Source organism: Zosterops lateralis, assembly GCF_965231275.1.
Source record: "Zosterops lateralis genome assembly, chromosome: Z".
Lineage (NCBI taxonomy): Eukaryota > Metazoa > Chordata > Aves > Passeriformes > Zosteropidae > Zosterops > Zosterops lateralis.
Window position 1 is genome coordinate 3,125,059 of NC_139800.1, and position 21,266 is coordinate 3,146,324.

Below are 21,266 nucleotides of genomic sequence, written 5' to 3' on the forward strand. Positions count from 1 at the left end.
TGAAGCGTTCTCCAGGATTTGCATTGCTTCCAATATTCAATTCCACTTTTGCAAGCGAGATTTGTTCTCCTTGCATCTTTTGTACAGCACATTTCTTCTAGCCATGTCTATTTTTGCTGTCAAGCAATGATTTTATCCTTTCATTACTTTCCTTACTGACAGCTGATACCAAGATTTTTCTTTCCTCTTTTGGGAGAAATTACAGTGTCAATCATTTGGTGATCATTTATTTCCATGAACTGTTTTTCCCCTGAGCCTACATCACAACAAATCTCTGCATTTGTCCTCTGCTGCATGGCATTGTTCACAGATGTGAAGATAGATGCAACATCCAGTCTGCTGGTGGTTATTGTGCTCATCACAAGATGAATGACCAAGGGACACTTAGGTTAGACATTAAAAAAAAATTTCTTTGCTACAAAGGGTGATCAAGAAGTGGAAGAGGCAGTTTGGGGAAGTGGTAGAGCCACCATCCCTGGAAATGTTCACAAAATATCTAGATGTGGCACAAGGGGAAATGATTTAGGGACGAAGATGGCAGCCTTCAGTTGATGGTTTTGGACTCGATATTTTTTTTTCTAACCTTAACTCAGCAGATCTTTCCTGTAGTTCTCAGATAAACAGTATCCCTAAGGTGTCACAAGGTATCACCACAATACCTTGAATAGAGAGAACAGATTAATCAAGACCTGCACAGTACCTCAATACATGCATAGGTTATTGCAGTGCAAAGATCAACTGATTTTAACTTCCAAAAGAAAGGTTAATGGATTAAATGTCTGTCTGTTAGAGAAAAGAACTATTTGGCTTTGTTTTCAGCAGACTGCAAGGCAACTTTTTTGGATTCGCTTCAAGGTTTTTTGCAGCTGATCTTGAGGTTTAAAATGGAAATAAAATAAAATGGAAAGTGTCTAAGTAGCTTAAACAGGGGTAAGAGGGAATAAGGTAGTTTGAGGCTTATGTAACATTTCATATTTTAAAACTTCAGTTTTGGAGATTCTGGAAGTCTCTGCTGGGGAAGGGAGAAACTGTTGTAGCCATAGTTAATAAAGCAAAATTTCTCACTTTGGTTGTTGATGAGGTACTATTATGTTCCTCAGTTATTTAGAAGTAATGCTTTTCTGAAAATAAAGAAGAAATTATAAGTTCTGGGTCTGTTGTTTACTAATTAAGTAATCTTACATAGGTTTTCATAATTAAAAAAATAACAACAGTAAATTCCCTCAACTTTTTCTCAATATTAATAAAAAAAATTTGTATAGATAAAGGGGAAGAAAAGCCTGACTTTAAGTTCTTGCATAGGTGTCTTCATCACCAGCTTACAGCATAAAACACAAATATTGTATCCACTTCTTGTGTTTCTGTACAAAAGTGTCTGGGGTTTTGTTGTTTGTTTGTTGGGGTCTTTTTAACTTGTTTAGTTACATGCTATATAAATTGGTATTGCCTGTGGATTACAAGAAATGTTACAGATTTTTATGCTTAAATAAGAAAATTAATGGTTGGGTAAACTGATTACTTGTTATCATGCTTGTCAACATACAGAGATGCAGTCTTTGAAGTAATGAATTATATTTACTTCATGATTTTGGAATATGTTGAGTTGAATATCAAATTTAGTTTGTGGGAACAAATACAAATTCAAAAATTATAAGTAGATGATAACACATGAAGAATAATTATACCAAGTAAGTAAATAAAAACATGAAACATATAAAAGGTTTCAGTAGCTGAGTAGTTTATTAGGGTGAACTGGTTAATGACATGTGAATGTTTCATACTTGATAATTATTTTTAAAATGTTATTGTTGCATTCCTTGAACTTCTTTAATCTTTGAGACCATTTTACACGTTAAAGTTCTGTTTGGTTTTATTTCTTAAATGCCATTTTTTATCATTACATGAATTCATGTCTAATTTTGAATTTGCCCTGTAAAAATAACTGCATTTCCCAAAATACCAGCAGACTCAGATCTTCAAGCTTCAATCAAGAGCTTCAGTGAATTTAAAAACAATAGACAGCAGGGTATTCTTGAACATTGGACTCTGTTAGCTGACATTTATATGAATTGCTTTTAGTTTTGCAAACTGCACATTGTGCAAAACATATAACATCCAACTAGAAATCAAAATTCTATTGTTGAGCTTAAAAAAAATGTTGATGCAGGCAGAACTTTGTAAATTACTTTGCAATATATTAATAATTGGATTAACTCTATGTGCCTGCCTTCAATTTTTGTTGTTTCTTTTTCTCTTCTTCTTGGTGTAAGACTGACAGTTTGTCTGTAATGTTCAGAGGATACTTGGCTTGTCATTGAGTTAGTTATTTAATGCTTTGCCTTCATTAACTGTTACTCCGTGAGGAGACAAGGATTGTGTGCCAATCTTTGTGATTTTAGTTTTCCGTGAATCAATTTCTAGAGTTATAACATGAAATGAAATACAAATGAAATACAAATATAATGTATTTTCCTTTTTTTTTTTTAATTTATTATTTTATTTTATTTTATTTTTCTCTCCCTGAAGCCGATCAACAACTTATCCTTACACAGAAACCCAGATGTACAGCCAGAACACTGGGGGGAACTATTTTGACACTCAAGGAAGTTCTGCACAGGTGACAACAGTGGTCTCGTCCCACAGCATGGTGGGCACTGGAGGGATTCAGATGGGCGTGACAGGAGGGCAACTCATCAGCAGCTCAGGAGGGACCTACCTGATTGGCAATTCCATGGAAAACTCTGGTCACACGGTGACTCACACAACAAGGGCCTCCCCAGCGACAGTAAGTATCTCAGACTGATACAAAACATTTGGGAATTGTCTTTAGACACTCAGATGTTCCTGCAGACTGACACAGCTCTTGTGACAGGATGCATTGTGCTGTTACCTGGTCAGAATAAGGGTCACATAGTACTTTTTGTAAGGAAAAGCACTATGTGTGTATAAGATACAGCAGAAAGGATGCTGTGAAAACTTAATTATAAAGGCATAACTTTCCCTTGACAGCTTGTGGATAATTATGTTTCAAATGTTAAATTTTAACATTTCGTAGTTTTACTGAAAATGTAAGAAAAAGGCAGGGTTGTTGAGCATAACTATAGTAGATGTAAATGTTAAATAATGTAGTATGTCATGTAATATTATATGTAAATGCTAAATAATGTAAATTATAGATCAGTATCCGTAACTTCCCTGTGTTTAAGCAGTTTGTTTGCCTGATATTAGTATAGTTTTGGTAGCTTATTTCAAAAAATTTCCAGTTGTTCAGAATACCGAGGTATTATGTTTTAACACTTCATTCTTACTTAATACATATTCTCCAAATTCTGTCCCAGATTAAAAGCTGATTGTGAGAATGTCTGACAGTGCTGTGGGAATATACATTCTGCTACAAGTGTGGTGTAGAATATTGTGGATACATAAACATGAGCATGGAAATAACTTTACCTAAGAACTTACTCAATCAGCCTATATTTCAGCTAGGAAAGTGGGTTTATACTAATCTTACCTTTGCTGCCCTAAGGAGTATTTTTACCTCATTCTTCTGAATATTTCTGGTCTGCATGTAGATATTAGGAAGTAATGGGGAAGACAATTGTGAAACATAGGGTAGCAGCAGTTAAAAAATATAGAAAAGAGATAAAGAATCTGTGAAAATACAGATTCATCAGTATTCAAAAAGGCAGTAAAGTTAAGGAACAATTTTTAGGAACTAATGTAAAAGCATTGGATAATTTAGATGATTTGAAAATTCTCTCCAATTTGAAGCTTAAGGTGATTAGTATGGATAAATACAATTTTTGGTACCGTGCAAGAAATTATTACTTTATCCAAAAAAATTGTGCAGTATTATTTCCTGAAAACAGAAATTGTGAAGAGTCATAATTCATGAGTAGTATAACTATCCCACTTGAATATGGTGGGAGCTCTCACAGCAACAAAGAATTTTATACTTGAGTTATAAAAAAGAGTGTATATTAACATTTGCCTTTATTTTGCATGACTTAATAGAAGAACAGTTTCTGAAAAAATTGTCATTCCTCTTTCAGATTTCAGATACCTGACTGTGAAAACAAGTGAAATGTTTTCACATTAAATGTATCCAGTAAACACAAATGAAGAGCAGTAGAGTTACTTTGAAGCTGAAAATCCTAGAATTACTTGAATATCAGAACTCCACGCCATATTTTGCAAATTAAAAACTGATTTGATTTTTTTTTTTCCAAAAATTAAAAGCAGAATTTTCCAATACTGAACAAAAGCTGAAGTTCATGGCTCTAGCAGCACTTTTCTCTTGCTCTGTGTGTCAATAAAATAGTTTGTTTTAGTTGCTCAGAATAAATTCTATACTGCTGTATCAATTCAAGAATAGGAAAAATACTGCTATTTAAACAACAATTATTAAATTGCGTTTTGGCACTAAAATAATTTCCTCTGTTTCTTAGGGTGTTATTTCTACTGTTTAAAATAGTTCTATAAGAGTGATACCTTAGAGTACATCAGAAATACATTTCTTGCTAAGGAAGTGATTTTAGATCATAGTTTTAGGCTAGGTGTGTTTCAGCTGAAATGTTCAAGAATTAATTGAAACACTAAAGGCTCAGTTTAAACTAACTTGAAAGCACCAAGTCTGTTTTAATTTTGCCAGGGGGCATAATTAAACTGAGTTAAACAGAGCAATGTAATACTTCAATGGGATTGCATCTTAGATAGGTAGAGCTTGTTTCACTTGTGATCCTCATTTGATCTTTAACAGAATAACTCTCTTCATTTTCCTGTAGAGAATACATTGGAGCCATCAAAATAACCTGTATCCAGACTGTTTTGGTAGAATAATATGCAGAAAATTTTTCACAATTTGAATTAGCTTGGAAAATTTTCATATAGAGGAAAAGGATATAGAAATTAATAAGAATTTATTTATATTTATATGTGGTCATCACAAGTTCTCTTTATTTTGCCATAGAGGTACTAGTTCTGTTTACTCTTTTCAGCTGATAACTTCACTTGTTTTGTCATTTATCACTGCCACTGATCAAGCCATTACATTCTGTTTTAAGCAAATTATTGTATAAATGATGTTATCTCTTTCTGATACATCTAGCTTAAGTTAAAAGAAAGAAGGAAACAAGAAAGTTTTAGGTTAGAAGTCAAATATATAAAATAGATAAATTTTATTAACTGTCCTTTAGATAAATTAAATTAAAAATCTAATTTACTCTTCAGCAGGTAAGCTATTTGTTTTATGCAGAATTCAATAAAACAGACTTCTTAACTTAAGTTTATTTTCACTTTTTTCTTTATGGTTTAATGTTATCCTGAGTTCTGCTTCAGAATTTTAATAAAGAGCTAGTATTTTGGTTGTAATATTTAATCTGTTTTAATTCTCTGTCAAACATTCATAAAAGAAAGCTCTCCTTATTAAGCTATAGCATGCAGTAGCACTGCTTTTATAACCAAAATATCAAGACTTGTGCTCTGTCAGCCAACATATATAGAGTAGTGGTTTATGTTGGTATTCATGAAGAACATTTAGCTTTTTCTTTTCCTTTTTTCATTTCCATTGATTTCACTGTTTATTCCCATTATATCCCTTGCTGGCCTATTAAACTACTTTCTCTACGTGCTAAAAAGCTTTTTTCACAAAACCAGAAAGGCATTCAGATTTTAAGAACTTCTGTATGAGATGCTCAGTAAATAAGCAGCTTTCCAAAATTATCATTTTCATGTGAGTACGTTTGTGGATTGGTCAGGAACACATTGTGATTGCATTGAAGAAGAACTGATTTAGCCTGGCTGGATGTCTATTTGAAACAAATTTGCATGTTGAAACCTGTATGAAAGAGTCATCTGTTTGGGCAGCTCTCATTAAATAAGGAACCACTACCTTTAAGGAGCTCTCCAAAAATTTGGATTGCCATGTTAATAATGAAATATAAATCACCTTCCATTTTTTTCCCCCTTATGTAAACACCTAAGGATTGCTCTTGTGATGAAAAAAAAGGTGATCTAATCACCACATTTCATAATATCACAAGGTTAAAAAATGCATACAGTTTCTGGTAATAAATGTGTTGTTATGCTTGTCAGTCATTGAGAGGCTCCCATCTATTAGTCTTGTTTTCTAACAAGCTCTACGACTGATCCTCAATTTACAGTTGTCATTCAGCAGTCATCACCAGCCATGGGAGGTCTCCACTCATGCTGTTACAAGAAATTCATCCTACTTCAGTGCAAATCTTAATCTGCATGAAAATAAAATCAAAATTAATGTGGATACGATGTATCACCACAGACTATTAGTTCTGCTAGTAAACACAGCATGCAGAAGTTGCTATTCACTTTAAAGGAGGGGATGGCACCTGCTGAAAATATGTTGTAATTATTGGAGAGAAAGCACCAACAGGAAGTAAGAAGGCACAATGTAAATACCATATTCTGATAATACAATGCTAGTGGAAGTATTAAAACTATTTCAGAAAAACAAGTAAATCTTACTTAAGGACATAAAGGTAATAATTTGGATTTAAGTTTGAGGTGAGATTTTACTTATTAATTTCTTTCTCGGTACAGAAGCTTTTTCCTCCTCCATTTCTTAACTTTTCTAGTAATTTTAATGTAGCTGAATCCATTTTAGCATAAAATAAAGCATTTCTGATCAAATCAAAGATGCACAAACTTAGGCAAAAAAGATAACTAGATCATTTTGTCTGACATCATATACAGGCAAGATATTTGCTTATCATTTCTGCAACTGGTCACAATGACTTTTTTGTGGGAAAAAAAGGTATCAGGTGGATCTTGTGCCTTGATAAATATAATAATAAAAATAATCTTGCTTTGGTTTCTGCCTCAGAGCTGTGGAGCATCATGGCTTCTCCCCTTCTCTTTAGAGAGGTTTTGGTGTAGCAATGTCATCAGAATAATTTATGTATTTCTCTGTCCCTATGAGTGCCTTGCTGCTACTCGGTAAGTCTTGCATTGAGACTATGTCATCTTCACAAGACAAGGAATGTGAGGGAAAGGGAGAATGATTCCTACTGAGGTCAGCCACACCTACCCTGACTGCATTCTGGCTTCCTCTGTCTGTGCATTCTGCTTCTCCTCTGATACAGACTGGCCTGATACAGGCTGGCTTTTAGTGTGTTTTCTGCATAAAACCCCTGTAGAAACTCTAGATTTTCCAATTTTGGCAGTTTAATGTTTATTCTGGTATTTGTTTATTAAAAAAAAAAAAAAGAGCTGTTCAAAACTCAGTTTATTACAGTTTCTGATTTTAAAAGATTTTAACAAAATTTTTTTAATCATAAGATGTCAAAAGTAGACATCTTTCAATCCATTGGAAGAATTTGTGCAAATTCTTTTTGTTTGAAAATGCATAATAAACTAGATGCCAGGAGAGTTGCCATGATGTTCTCAAAATAGTCTGGTTGTTAATGGCATAGATGCATCACCTTTCTAAAGGACTACAGGTTTTCTTTGTTTTTTGATGAATTACATATTTTTCCTAAAATAACCACTCCATCTAAGGCTGTCATGACATAAATATTTTCAGATTTGATTTTAATAGTAATCTGAATCAAATTTTCTTTTTAGTTTCTCTATTTTGGTTCTCTGGTGCAAATATTGCATTTACATCCAATAACTGATGTATTTACATGTGTTTTTCAGTGTTAGGTGGAATGTATATATTTTAAAAGTCTTTATGGCAAGCTTGACAACAGATTTTTCCATGGGATTTTTCTGTTTTGGTTTGGTTTGGTTTGGTTTGGTTTTTTGTTTTGTTTTCCAATGTGGGGAAAATGACCACAGAGAAAAATGCTTAGTCATTTCTGAGAGACATTAGGTATACAAATAACTGGATGATGTGGGGAAAAGATGGTAAATCAGTTGATTTTACCCTGTGTCTGAGAACTTATAGCAAAGAAGATAAACATAGAATCATAGATAGTTAAGGGTTGGAAGGAAGATTTAAGATCATCTATTCCAATGCCCTCTGCCACGTGCAGGGACAGCTCCCTGTAGAAAAGGCTGATCAAGTCCTTATCCATCCCCTTGAACACCCCCAGGGGTTGGGGAATCCACAACCTCCCTGGGCATCTGTTCCAGTGTCTCACCACCCTCACAGCAAAGAATTTCTTCCCAATGTCCAACCTTTGTTTCTCCCCTTTCAGTTTATACCCATCACTCCCTCTCCTATCACTGCAGTTCCTTGGGAAGAGTCCCCAGAGTCGCCTTCCCTGCAGACCTTTCAGGTGCTGGGAGTTGCTCTGAGGTCTCCACACAACCTTCTCTTCTCCAGGCAGAACAGAGCCAGCTTCCTCAGTCTGTCTTCATGAGGAGAGTGTTCCAGTCCTCTTATCACCCTCATGCCCTTCTCTGGACTTGTTCCATCCCTGTTCCTCCTGTGCTGGCTCCCCAGGTGCAGCCCTGCAGGTGGGGTCTGAGCAGAGCAGAGGGGCAGAATCTCCTCCCTTACCCAGCTGCCCATGTTCATTTGGATGCAGCCTGTGGGAGTCCAGGACATCCCCTTGGATGACCTGGGACCCAAGGAAGGGAATTTGAGCCCTGGACAGGTGGTGTGGAGATGGTCCAGCGGGTTCAGAGACCTTGGCACAGAGCCCAGGAAAACACTGGGTTTGATTTTAGTCCATGGGAGAGGCTTCCAACACTGAGAGAGGAATTGCAAACCACCAGGATGTGAAGACAGTAGTTAGGCACAGTAGAAGATGCAAAAATCAGTAGTTTTAGGGTTCATAGAGTAGAGGTAAATGGGGGGACAAAATGATGTAATTTGGGTGGTACCTCAAGTTCCTCTCCTTCTTCCTCATCCTCCATCTTTCGGGGTGGTGATGACACAAGGTAGAGTGGATTGGGTCAAAGTAGAAATGACCCCTTTTAGTGTGAGCACTAGGTATTGGTATAAAATAGTAAATAACAGACACAGTTATCTGTATAAATGTAAGGTGATGTCCCATCGGGGGCAGTCCCCTCATGTCCCAGCCACTGTCCAGACCTCGGCTGGGAGCAGAGAAAATTCTGAGATACCAGTTAATAAACAACACAAGAAACCTGGAAACAAAGCCTTGAGGACTCTGCTTTTTTCTACCTTGGAGCTTTTAGAGGGCCAAGGACTTTAAACAACCTAAATCTGGGGGGAGGAAACCCTCCCCAAGAGCAGCCCAGGACACGTTTGGCTCTCTGGGCTCTGAGTGCACACTGCCAGCTGTTGTTGAGATTTTCCTCAACCATTACCACCAAATCTTTCTCTGCAGGGTGGCTCTCACACTTCTCCACTCAACTTGTTGCCTGGGATTGCCATGATCCGAGTGTAGGACCTTGCACTTCACCTGACTGAATTTTATGAGATTTGCGTTAGCCCACCTCAAGTGTGTCAGGGTCCTTAGGACCTGGGCAGCAAAGTTACATTGGAAAATTTGGGAAGGAAAAGGTAATCGGATTTAACTCTAAGCATTTTTTTTATTTTTCAGTCTGTGACTGCCAAACAACTCCATATATTCTTTTATAATCACTAGAGAACATACTATATTCATTAGTCAGGATGCATGCCTTATGTACTTGCAGACTACTGGTGGTGTACATTTGCAGCAGGTGTTTTGACCCAGATCTGTGATGTATATTAAGCTTCCATATTTACAATTTAATCAGGGGAGTTGTCAGGAATAAAAAAAGGCATTTATTTTTTTAGGTTTTAAGGTTTATCAGCATTCTTTTAAGGTCAGCTTTATGTAAAATACTGCACTTATTTTACATCTTTTTTTTTTTTCTTCTCTTTCTGCATATTTACATTTCTTTCATTGCACAGACTTAAAAAAATATCTTTCTTCCTGTCTTCATAGTACTGTTTCAATATTTTGGGAAAAAAATGTCACTGAACCTGTTTGCAGGTGTTGCTACAGCGCTTTTATTGACAGGAATGCAAATCTCTTAGATTTAAGATTCCCGGCTGTATTGGGCTAGATTGGATTTCTCCTCATGTGGTCAATACAATTTCATTTTCAACCTTGTTTCTGGTGGGCGAGCTTGTCTGCCTAACACAACTCTCTGGCACAGGTTTCAGAAAACAGTCTGAAATACATGAATACTCTGTCCAGAAATAGAACTGAAAGCCACCATAAAGCATGTATGTTTGTGACACCCTAAAAGGGTGAAAGTGTCACCTTTTCAAAAGGCCTGTGTCCATTTATCCTGTATTTTCAGATTAGTTCTGCCTTTTTTAGGTAGGCACAATTGCCACAAGTGCCCAGGACTTAGCTAGCTGTACCAAATCAGTCTTTCTTGTATACATATGATGAATTATTAATTCCTGTATAATGGAGCATTGTGATGATTGCTGCTTTAGAATTTCACTTCCTTTAAAGCCTAAAAGGGTGAACCTTTGGAAGTGGATAAAGGGCAATGTGAATGAAAGGTGCCTGTGGAAAAAGAGACAGGAGCTATCTTTATTCAACATGTTGCAACAATATATTGAATACTAAGACACCACCTGCCTGCCCTGCTGCTGGTGGAGGGTGGTTTGCAAATGCAAACAAGATAAAGAATTGTAGGATACCCAGATTATTCACTAAACCTCAGAACACAATTTCAATTTCAATTTCTGCACATCGTTTTCTTTCTTTTGGTCTCCTCAGAGCAATTTACAATAAACGTTTTGTACTAATTGTTAAATTGTTAGTTGATCATGGAAATTTTCAGTTGAATCATATGGAAAAGCTCTGTTTCTTTCTTCTTTCTAAGAGGAAGGGAGTTTTATGCAAAGCTGGTTTGGGATAGTTGTTTGCTATGTCTCTGCTATATGCATCTTAGACTATGATGTGTAATTTGTTTATCTAGTAACATGTAATGAATACTAAGACATAACCTAGCAAAAACAGTCAATAACTTCCAAATCAGTAGATGATGTAAGGATTACATTACAGATGCATATACTGGGATCAAACTGCTGAATTTTTTAACCCCAGGAGAGTATCCTTATTCCTTAATGATTTTGTCACAGTATCAGGCATTATTTTAGCTGGCAAACAAAGCAAATTGAAGAAATTCACAATCATAGTTTTCTCATCTATAATGCTCCTAATTTGGTGACTGCCTATGTTTGTAACTGTGCAAACTGATTAGTGTTCCCACATGTAGTGTAACATTTATCATGGTTTAGTTGGAATTGGAGTGGGAGTGACAGCATACATTTCAGTTATCAGAACTCTTAAATAAAAGTTTTTAGTCTTATTAAGAGAAGAAAAAGGAGAATGTATGACTGATCACATATTCAAATAAGTGAAATTCTTCTTATTTAACATATCAGATAATTATACAGAAAATTGTGCCTGGAATCTCTCACTGCTTATTGTTAAAAATAGAAGAGTATGAGTATTCCTTTTGTATTTACACAAAATATAATTTTAAATGTTAAAATTACTTTCATCTTTCCACAGAATATCATAATAATACACAGTGTGTAGTTAGTTACTCTGTGTTTGTGCTTAAATGCTGTTTGAATAGAGACACAATGTTCAGTTTTTCTAGAGCCTAAATAAAAGTTGCTGGCCAGAATTTAGAACCTAAAAGCTTAAAGGAACAGATCCTTCATTTAAGGAACTTTTTACTCAGGTAGCCTCTATTTCCTGTACGCATGGTACTCTGTGTCACATAGAGCCTCTTGAAAACCCAAAACCTTGGGATAACAGCATGGTAGAAAATAAAATATTTCAGCTGTGGGGGACCTACAAGAATAATTTACCCCAACTGCTTCACTTCAGGGCTGACCCAAAGGTCAAACAGGTTGTTAAGGGCTCTTTCCAAATGCCTCTTACACACTGACAGGCTCAGGGCATAATCAGGCTTGACTCACCCTCTTTATAAAGAAATGTTTCCTAACAGTGAGTCTGAACCTCTCCTGGGACAGCTTTGAACCATTCCCACACATCCTATCTCTGGATCCCAGGGAGAAGAGATCAGCACCTTTCCTTTCAATTCCCCTCCTCAGGAAGCTGTAGACAGCAAGGAGGTTGTCCCTCAGCCTGCTTTTCTCCAGACTAGACAAAGCTCAAAGCCCTCAGCAGCTCCTCACAGGCTGTGGTATCCAGTCCTTCCACCAGCTGTCCTGCCCTTCTCCAGGCGCCTTCCAGGACCTTCCCATCATTCTGAAATGTTGGAGCCCAGACTTGCACCCATCAATCATGGAAGGTGCTGCCCTAATGCTGGACATGGAGGTCACCTCTTCGGACAGCTGGGGATGTCAAGTTTGGTGCACCCAGGATGGGGTTTCTTGCACCCAGGATGGGGTTTCTTGGACCCAGAATGGGGTTTGGTGCACCCAAGATGGGGTTTGGTGCATCCAGGATGGGGTTTCTTGCACCCAGGGTGGGGTTTCTTGGACCCTGGATGGGGTTTGGTGCACCTAGGATGGGGTTTGGTGCACCCAGGATGGGGTTTGGTGCCCTCCTGGCTGCCAGGGCACACTGCTGGCTGCCAACCAGCACCCCCAGAGCCCTCTCTGCAACCTCAGAGCTGCCCCTCTCCCAGGGCAGACTTGTGTCTGGCATTTCTCTGTCCCAGGTGCAGAATCTGGTATTTTGACTTGTCATTTTCAAGTCACTGGTGATTGCCCAGTGTTCCACTGTATCTAGATCCCTCTCTCTGCAAGGGCTCTTGTCCCTCAGGTGAGCCAACAGCACCTCAGTTTGATAACACCAGTTTGATAACTTATTAATGGTGTATTCAACTCCTATATACAGATTATTGATAGAAATATGAACAGAACTGGTCCTAGAATTGAGCCCAGCAGGGCACCAATAGAGTAAAACAATAAGCAGCCAATAAACAAAATATAAGCAGCCAATAAACAAAAGTTTTCAGACAGGGCAAGTGAATCGCTTAGTGTGTAAAAAAAAAATCTGTCTTCAAATCAATCATATTTTATGCTCAAAACCAGTTAAGAAGTAATTTTATAACCTATATGCAAAGAGGGTTTCTGGCATTGTAGAGACACCTGTCAGATAAAGGTGAAAGTTCATTTTATCAAAATATTATCTAAAAACGGTGAACAAAATAATTAGTAGTGGAAACAATTTCTCTTTAAGCTACCTAGTAGATTATGGTGGAGACTAATTTTAAATATAGATCCCATTTCTGCTCTTGATGAAGTAATTAACATGTTTTAGGGGTAACTAGTGTTGCTTGGCTTACGTGGTGCATTAAAAGTGAATACAGATCCTTTGCCTTCTTTAGTCATACTGATGAAATCCACTAAAAGAAACTCCAGCAACAAAATCATCCAAAAAGCCCAACAGCTATCCCCAAAATCCATGGAATCAATATGGCAGTGAGGAATCAGTGTCATCTGTAATGCCACTTTTCAAGTGAAATTAATAGATGTGCCAATATTTTTAACAGATTAGTTCCCTGAACAAAGAAGGCCAGAAGTTGCAGCACCAAAATGAGAGTGGGGCAGTGGTGGGAGTGAGCAGCAGGTGGTGAAACCCCAAAGCAGTGTGCTACATGTGAGCAAACACTCAGATTTAGGATTTAAATGTCTATACAATCTCCATTGTAGCATTTTGTTAGGAAAGGAAACCCTCTGGCTACAATATGAAGTATACTGACCTTATGGTGATCTTTTCAGCTTGTAGTTTTTATCTTGCAGCACATGCTTTTAAAATTTGATCTTTCCTGTGGGATTGAATACTTTGACCTCATGGTATTTTCCACTGAAGCAAGTCAGTGAAGAAGTCAAACTGTTAAAAGAAAGAACATTATTGCCAAGCAAGAATGTTTTCTTACATAATAATTGTATATATTTAATGATGTACCTTTTTTTAAAGACTTGCAAAGCTAATATTACACAATTTAAAGAATTTACTCCTCACAGCTAGTACATTAAAATACTTGTCAATTGCCCTGGAAAAAAAGGAGCATTTTACAGGTAAATTCAGATATCAGCTGTAGTAGTTTTCCATTTCTACTATACAGAGAGTAAATTCAGGCAATATTGATAAATTATTTCGCTAAAATTATAATTAGTACTGTGGTATTTGAAGTAGGATAGAGACAGCTCATTAAAAATGTTTACAGAGATAATTATAAGTATTTTTAAAAAGTTTAAGTGGTGGTTCCATTGCTTTCATTTTGGCCATTTATTGTAGCTAATAATTGTGTGCCTTTTCTTACTGTGCATTCCATTGTCTCTGTCATTTTCATTGTTGGTTTTTTGCTCTTCTGGCCTCCCAGATAAATTACACTTAGGTTTTCTCCTTTAATGTTGTTACCAAACTGCTCAAAATCAAAATATCCATTGTTATTTAAAAGGAAAAGAAAGAAAATGGATGTGAGAGTAACCATACATTTGCATTTGAAAAAAAAAAAATCTACTTTGTATTTTAGTTATACTGTGTTTTCTTTTCCTTTTTAAAAGCAAAATTATTGTGAACAAATCTGCTTTTCTAAAGGCTGGATCCTGCAGTCTGTGTAACTCCTGACTTTCCATTTACTTTGACAGCTGGGGATCTTCAAAGGGTGCTGGCAGGAGTAAGGGTTGATGTCCTGTCCCAGTGAAGCTAATGGTGTAAAACCTATTGAATTACTTTGGTTTGGGATTTGATTCTGTGATTTCAGATAAAGTTTTGTTTCTAATTCAATTCTTATTGCAAGCTCTGCATGTTTCTTCCTGGTCTAGCTGAAGGGAAAACATATGGAGGCCTTTCTGAAAATCGTTTAGGGATTTTTTTTTTATTTAATTTTTTTTTTGTACTTTAGTGATTATATTTTTGTTCAATCTGGGTTATTTTTATTTCAATGCAGCTCGCCAGTAATTCTACTTCTTTGAGCTCATTCTGAGCAGCTTGGAAGGTAAAATGAACTTTGCAGCTGTGATTCTGCAGTAATACACACAAGCAAAATGACTTTCTGACCCCATTGAGGAGGCTCGAGTTCACTGGGAACTCTAGAACGAGGCATTTTGATAAAATATTATGCCCTAGCCAGGAATAAAGCAGGCATTTCTGTTGATCTGTAAGGAATCTGTCAAAACTTCTCTGATCAGGCTTTTTTACTATCCCATCTTGAGTCCTTTTTTTAATGACATCTATTATCAGATTGAAATGGCGATTGAGACACTGCAAAAGTCTGATGGTCTGTCCACTCACAGAAGCTCTCTTCTCAACAGCCATGTAAGTTGTCTCTTCTTCACATACACTCTCTCTTGCTTGTTCTGCATGCTTAGCCTGCCTCTAAATGTTTGTTTTATTTTTATTATTACTTTTTTGCTCTTAATCTTCCCATCTTAGTTGCTTGTAATCTTCTACTACACCTCCCATGGCTTTATTTTGTCAGATTAAATGTCTTTATGGTATATTTGCAGAGTGTTACCTGTTTCCTATGCTCTACACCTGTGTTAGGATGAGTTAACACATTTGACTGTTTTGCGGATTACAGTGTAAATGTCAAGCTAAGGTTCAAATAATTCTAAATTAGCTGGCTTTTGGCATTTTAAATACAATTGTCTACTGTCGTAAGAACTGTTCCATATACTAATTTTGGGGCGTGTGAAGAGGAAGAGAAGAAACAAGCAGCACACTTAAATAATATATTTAGGTTATTCTTAGGTGTTTCTTCATTTATTCTGACTAGAGAGTTTGTTTTGATATTGCTTATTTAAGAATCCTAAGGATCCTTATGATGACCTGGTAAAAATTGAAAGCAGTGCCTTGATTTGAAATACACAGAAATGTCTTATTCATGTGCCTTTTACTTTGTTCTTATCCTGCAAGTCTTACAGTTAAGAACTTTTCGTAGCCAAAGCTAAAAGATATTTGGGCAAAAACATGATTTCCAAATATAGTGATAAGTTCATTATATATAATTTTAAAATAAAGGAATAAAACAAAGTTAATTTTAAACTTATTATATAAATAATATTATTACTTGTAAGTTGTTAGTCTTTCTGAATTTTTTTTCTGTTAGTACTTATGGTTTTGAATTTTGTATTTTTGCCATGTTGATTGGTTTGTACTCATATTACTTCTTTTTTTCCTTCTCAGCTTTATTTATTATATAAATTCAAATACCCTTATTGCTTTGCAGAAGAAATTGAAATTTAATTTGCAGTCTCAATGTAGAATATGAAGATAGGGATTGTCCTTTGGAAATCAAATTAAAAATGTATGCTTTAGAATGTTTGAGTTTGGATTTTTTTTTTCCTGTTGGGGACTGGTTTTGTTGAAATTAAAATTAAAAATGTTTTGTGTAGAATTTAGGCAAACTTTTTTTTTTCTCTCTTAAATCTAAAATTAGAAGAGGAAAACTGTATGATAAAAGTTACAGGAAATGATATACAGAAGGACTTTTAAATTCCACCTTACAAAATAATTATTTTGAAGATAAGCCAGTATCAAAATTATTATTTAAATAATAATAGATATTATTAAACTGACAATATCAAAATCATTGTTTAAATGTCATTTTTAACAGACTATAATAACTTTTTTTTGCCAATGTTTTAAAACTCTCTGGAAAGACTTAAAACACTGGAACTATTGTAAGTTTCTGCTTAAACCTATTCAGAAGTCCATAGTCTTTGTATAAAACCAAGAAAGATGACAAGATAAGCTGCAGTGCCTCAGTAAACTGTGTTTCACTCATTCCTAATTCCAGGCACTACTCACAGTGTCTCCCCAATAACAAGATTTGCACAGAAGATCAGAGTCTTTTCCAGCTGTGAAGACTTATTGTGGTATTTCTTGCCTGTGAACACTTTGTGAAGAATATTGTAATAGGGAATATATCTTTGTGGGGAAAGCAAAATTTAAAGCAATCCTTGTACATATTTTTGTGGCAATAAGTCTTTCCTGGTTTTGGTCATTTTGAAAGAAATTTAAAATCGAGATCAAGCCTACAGGATGTTTTGGCTGTTTTTAAAGCAGTGGTTATTGTCTTTAAACTTCAGGAAAGTGTATAGGAACTGTAGATGTACACTTTGTCTCTTTAAACTGTTCTTGAATTTGCCTTCTAGTGGTTTGGTTTGCCATTTATTAAAATAATTGGCATAATAGATTTTAAAATAGAATTTTAAAATGTGTTTTTAATAAACTTATACACTTTGCAGGTGATTAATTTGTGGCAATATTTTAGTTCAGGTTTTATATTTTCAATCTTTGATACCTCACTGAGGTTTTGTAGGATTTTTTTTCCTAAATACATGAGTTCTCATTTTAAGGAGTTTCTCCTCTGTTTTCTTTTGTTTCTTGATGTACTTCTGCATGGGATCAACTTATTCAGCTAATTGATAGTTGAGTGTTTTATAAACATTGCAGCTTAATTGAAGTCACATTAAATTTAACAATTCTAGCTCTGTAAATATTTTATATCTTTCCCCATCTTAACAATACATTCTGGTCAGTCCTACAAATTTATAAGCCAGGGCTCAAACCTGAGTAGTTTTAGAATTGTATTTCAGCTTGGTAGAAAAATGTTTGGGTTCTTTAAAAAGTTTTTTACAATAATGTTTGGATTCAATTTTCTCTTAAAATCATGAATTAACGGCACTTTTTCTTTCAGGCTATAATCTATCAAGTAAGGATTTCAAGCCCTTGCTACTAAGTAACTCCTTCCAAGAGAAAAAAATTCTTATATTGCACTTAACTTTTTTTTTTTTTTTTTTTTTTTTTTTTTTGTGTTGAATAATGCAAGTTATGTTTGAAATAACATCTGTTAGAAATTCGTATAATTAATGAAGTGCACTCGAAGTGATTAATAATAGATTAGAAACCATCTGGAGGAAAATGTCTTTAATGCTACATACAGAACTTAATTAGAAAATAATTATTTTTTGTTTGTCAGTCTTTTGGGATTGACAGAGTTTTTCCCCCTGGGGAAAGCAGAAGTACTTCACGTTCTGTATGGTTCTGATTCAATTCTAGATGTAATAATATATGACAAATGTTATATAAACGTATTAATAAAAACAGAGATGTAATAACAGATTTTCAATTTGGATAGATTGCAACTGTTGAAAGTTGTAATTACCTTTGCTTTTAAGCCAAGGCAGGCTTATGTCGGATTACTAGTGAAATAAGTTTAATACATTCACACAAAAGTCAAATGTTTACAATTATACCTTCTCTTCAGCTTTATTTCAAAATGACAGACCCTCAGTTTGGGAGCACTTGTGTATGTTGCTACATATAAAACAATGATATAGTGATGATTAACTGTACTTCTTCATTTTCTTTGTTTGAAATGCAAAATTGCCTGCAAACCAAGCTAAAAATTTAATGTCTTGGAAGCATTTGCATCTTCTTTCTGTATTTTTCTAGAGCTTAGAAAATTCTAGGGATCCGTGACAAGTACTGGGAAAAATAAGGAACATGTTGACTTATCAAAAAATTAAACAATTAAATTTAATGTATTTTTGGACTATATTGGCTTTGATACATTTTGTCATTTTCCTTTAATATTAAATCTAGGAGTATTAAATTGTCCTTTTATCTTTTTTGGTTTTTTTGTATATTAGTAACAGCTAGAGTTGTTTCACAAGTGTGCTGTACTTAGAACATGCAGTGATGTTACATAAAATCTCTCCTTGCATGTTTCTAATTATCTCCCACAACTTCATGAAAAGATTACTGTTTTTCTGAGAAACTCATTCTGTTTCTTTTGAAAGTCAGAAGGGTTTGTATCCCTAATGATTCATAGATCCAGTTATTTTCAATGTTACCTAGGTAGCTCTTTGACTTTTATGCAGTAGCTTTTTTCTTACCTGTATCTTAATGTTTTTTTAATAACAAAGAGAAAGAGTATCATATTCCAGGTTTACAAATACATTAACTACATATTGTGTCCAAGGGGTTTTTGTTTTTCTGCAATTTATGTATGTTACATTCATGATTACTTTATTTCTTTGTGGCACTAACAATTTGTCTCCAAAGCATAGATACCTTTACCAGGTACTGATGTGTGGTACTGAATCAAAAATATTTTAAGAAAAAGGACACTTTCCTGAGGTCACAAGTGCAATGAGTTCTGCTATTTCCTGGTAATTCTGAAGATACTAAAGCATTATTTTTTAACTAATATTTAAACACACTCTGAGGAAGTAATTTTTTTAATAGACCTGAAGAGTGGTTCCGACTGTCAGATGTTAATCCTGTATGGCTACAATATTTTTGATGAGGTATGTAATAGGGTGTTTTTTTCTGTTTTGTATGTGATGCAGCTTCAGTGGCTTTTAGACAACTATGAAACTGCAGAGGGAGTGAGCCTTCCAAGAAGTACCCTGTACAACCATTACTTACGACACTGTCAGGAGCACAAGTTGGATCCAGTCAATGCTGCCTCCTTTGGGAAACTCATAAGGTCAATCTTCATGGGGCTACGGACCAGAAGACTTGGAACTAGGTTTGTGCAATTGAAATCCTGAATTGTAATGAAAAATGAAGGTAATAATTATGAATAAGAAGCTTGTCTGCCAGGGAAATGAGTACATAAGACCTGTGTTAAAATATTAGTGTTTTCTGTCAGTTCTGTTTCTTCATGTTGAAGTTTTATGTTTTTTTCAAGATGATATTTTAGTTTTATGTCTTTTCTCTTGATAGTTTATGTGTTTATATTTTGTTAACTACACTTCAGATTTTTATCATTACAAACAAAACATAACTTGCCTTTTAGAAATATTGTTTTCCCATAACTAGATAAATTGTATTTATTTGCATTTTATTTTTCTTACTCAAGTGGAGTGCAAGTTAATATGCTGATAACATTTGTTTAAGAGAGTGAATTAATTTCCCAAAGGTAGTAAAATGATACTCATGTAAAACAGATATGACAGGACAGCCTGACCTGATTTGTGTGTGTTATTTTCCAGTCCATGTAAATTGTAAAAGTAAATGTAATGTAAATACGAAGAACCAGTATTACTGCTCTTTTAATTCTTGTTCTTCCGTGAAGGGGGAACTCCAAATATCATTATTATGGGATTCGTGTCAAGCCAGACTCTCCTCTTAATCGACTACAAGAGGACATGCAATATATGGCCATGAGACAACAGCCCATGCAGCAGAAACAGAGGTAAAGTGTGAAAAACAACTATTCACCACTATTCCTAATTCATCAGGTCTTAATTTTCCTTACATGGACAAGTGGGAATGCCTGTTCAGCTTTTCTGCTGTGAAAATAAAAGTGTGCTGAATACCCAGTTGATGTCAATGATGTCAGACACGGGTCAATGTGAAAGAATATTTACATAGAAATTGTCAAAAGTTTGCAGAAAATAGATAGTAATAAAATGACCTATAAAATAAACAGATTCTTCTTAATGATACTGAATTCTTGTCCCACAAGCTGAATAAAAGGAGTAAGAGCTTTAATTACAAACATTCCTGTTTCTTTTCACTGCTGTATCATTTTATGTTCACACTTCTTATCAGAGAACTTAACTATTAAGTTTCTTGCTATTTATTTCCTCTCCCTGTTAAGAATTAATGTGACCACAATGATTTGCCTCAAAGTACATGAAAGTATGTTCCCGTAGAGTCTGTTGTTCCTGAGGAACCTGTGAAAGCTCCAAATTAGTTGAAAGCAGTGGCACAGGCCTGTACTGGTGGGGGAAGAACGTGTGAATATGCATATTAAAAATGAGAAAAAAATGAAAATCAGTATATTTCTTTGAAATTAAATTTGATTTTACTGGTTTCACTAGCCACCCATATTACCCTAAAGTAAAATACATTAGATGCATGATTTCATGACACTCATAGATAGAATAGCACCATATCAAGAAAGTCACCTTTAGAATCCTTAGTTCTCAAAAAAAAATTCAATTGAATTAACAGTTCAATATAGTGTACCAAGCATATTTTGCGTCCTTGTACACAACTGAGATATGGAAAACACAACTTCAAACTTTAACTTCAAAGATTACTTTGATCTGAAATGATTTTACTGTAATTTCCAGACAGTAAATATTAGTTACTAAATGGAAGCTCATGGTCTTAACTATCTTTTGCTGAGCAGAATACAGGAGCATGAGATATCTCATAATAATATGTAGAAAATTCTTGTTATAAAAGCCATGGCAGGATTATATAGCAAGGCATGATGATAGATATTTACAAAGTCTCCCAGCAAGGTTATTTTACTCACTTAATGTAATTCACTTAAATATTTTATTTACTTGCATTCAAAATTACATATGTGCACCAAAAATATGCCACAATGGTCTAACTAGAACTATTTCTGGAAAAAATTATGCC

At 35.1% G+C, this 21,266-nt stretch overlaps 1 protein-coding gene across 2 annotated transcripts in view; it reads left to right on the top strand.

The window, feature by feature from the left end:
- The window catches only part of RFX3 (regulatory factor X3), a gene marked incomplete at its 5' end in the record, with an annotated part of 50,940 nt that overhangs the window by 14,477 nt on the left and 15,197 nt on the right, over window positions 1-21,266 (top strand). The window contains 4 exons of one of the 2 annotated variants that reach the window (XM_083884336.1): window positions 2,527-2,785; window positions 15,114-15,188; window positions 19,232-19,413; window positions 19,963-20,082. In XM_083884336.1, the coding sequence (XP_083740462.1) occupies window positions 2,527-2,785; window positions 15,114-15,188; window positions 19,232-19,413; window positions 19,963-20,082 (636 nt within the window). The remainder of the gene's footprint in view (window positions 1-2,526; window positions 2,786-15,113; window positions 15,189-19,231; window positions 19,414-19,962; window positions 20,083-21,266) is intronic. The other variant, XM_083884337.1, reaches the window with a different exon arrangement.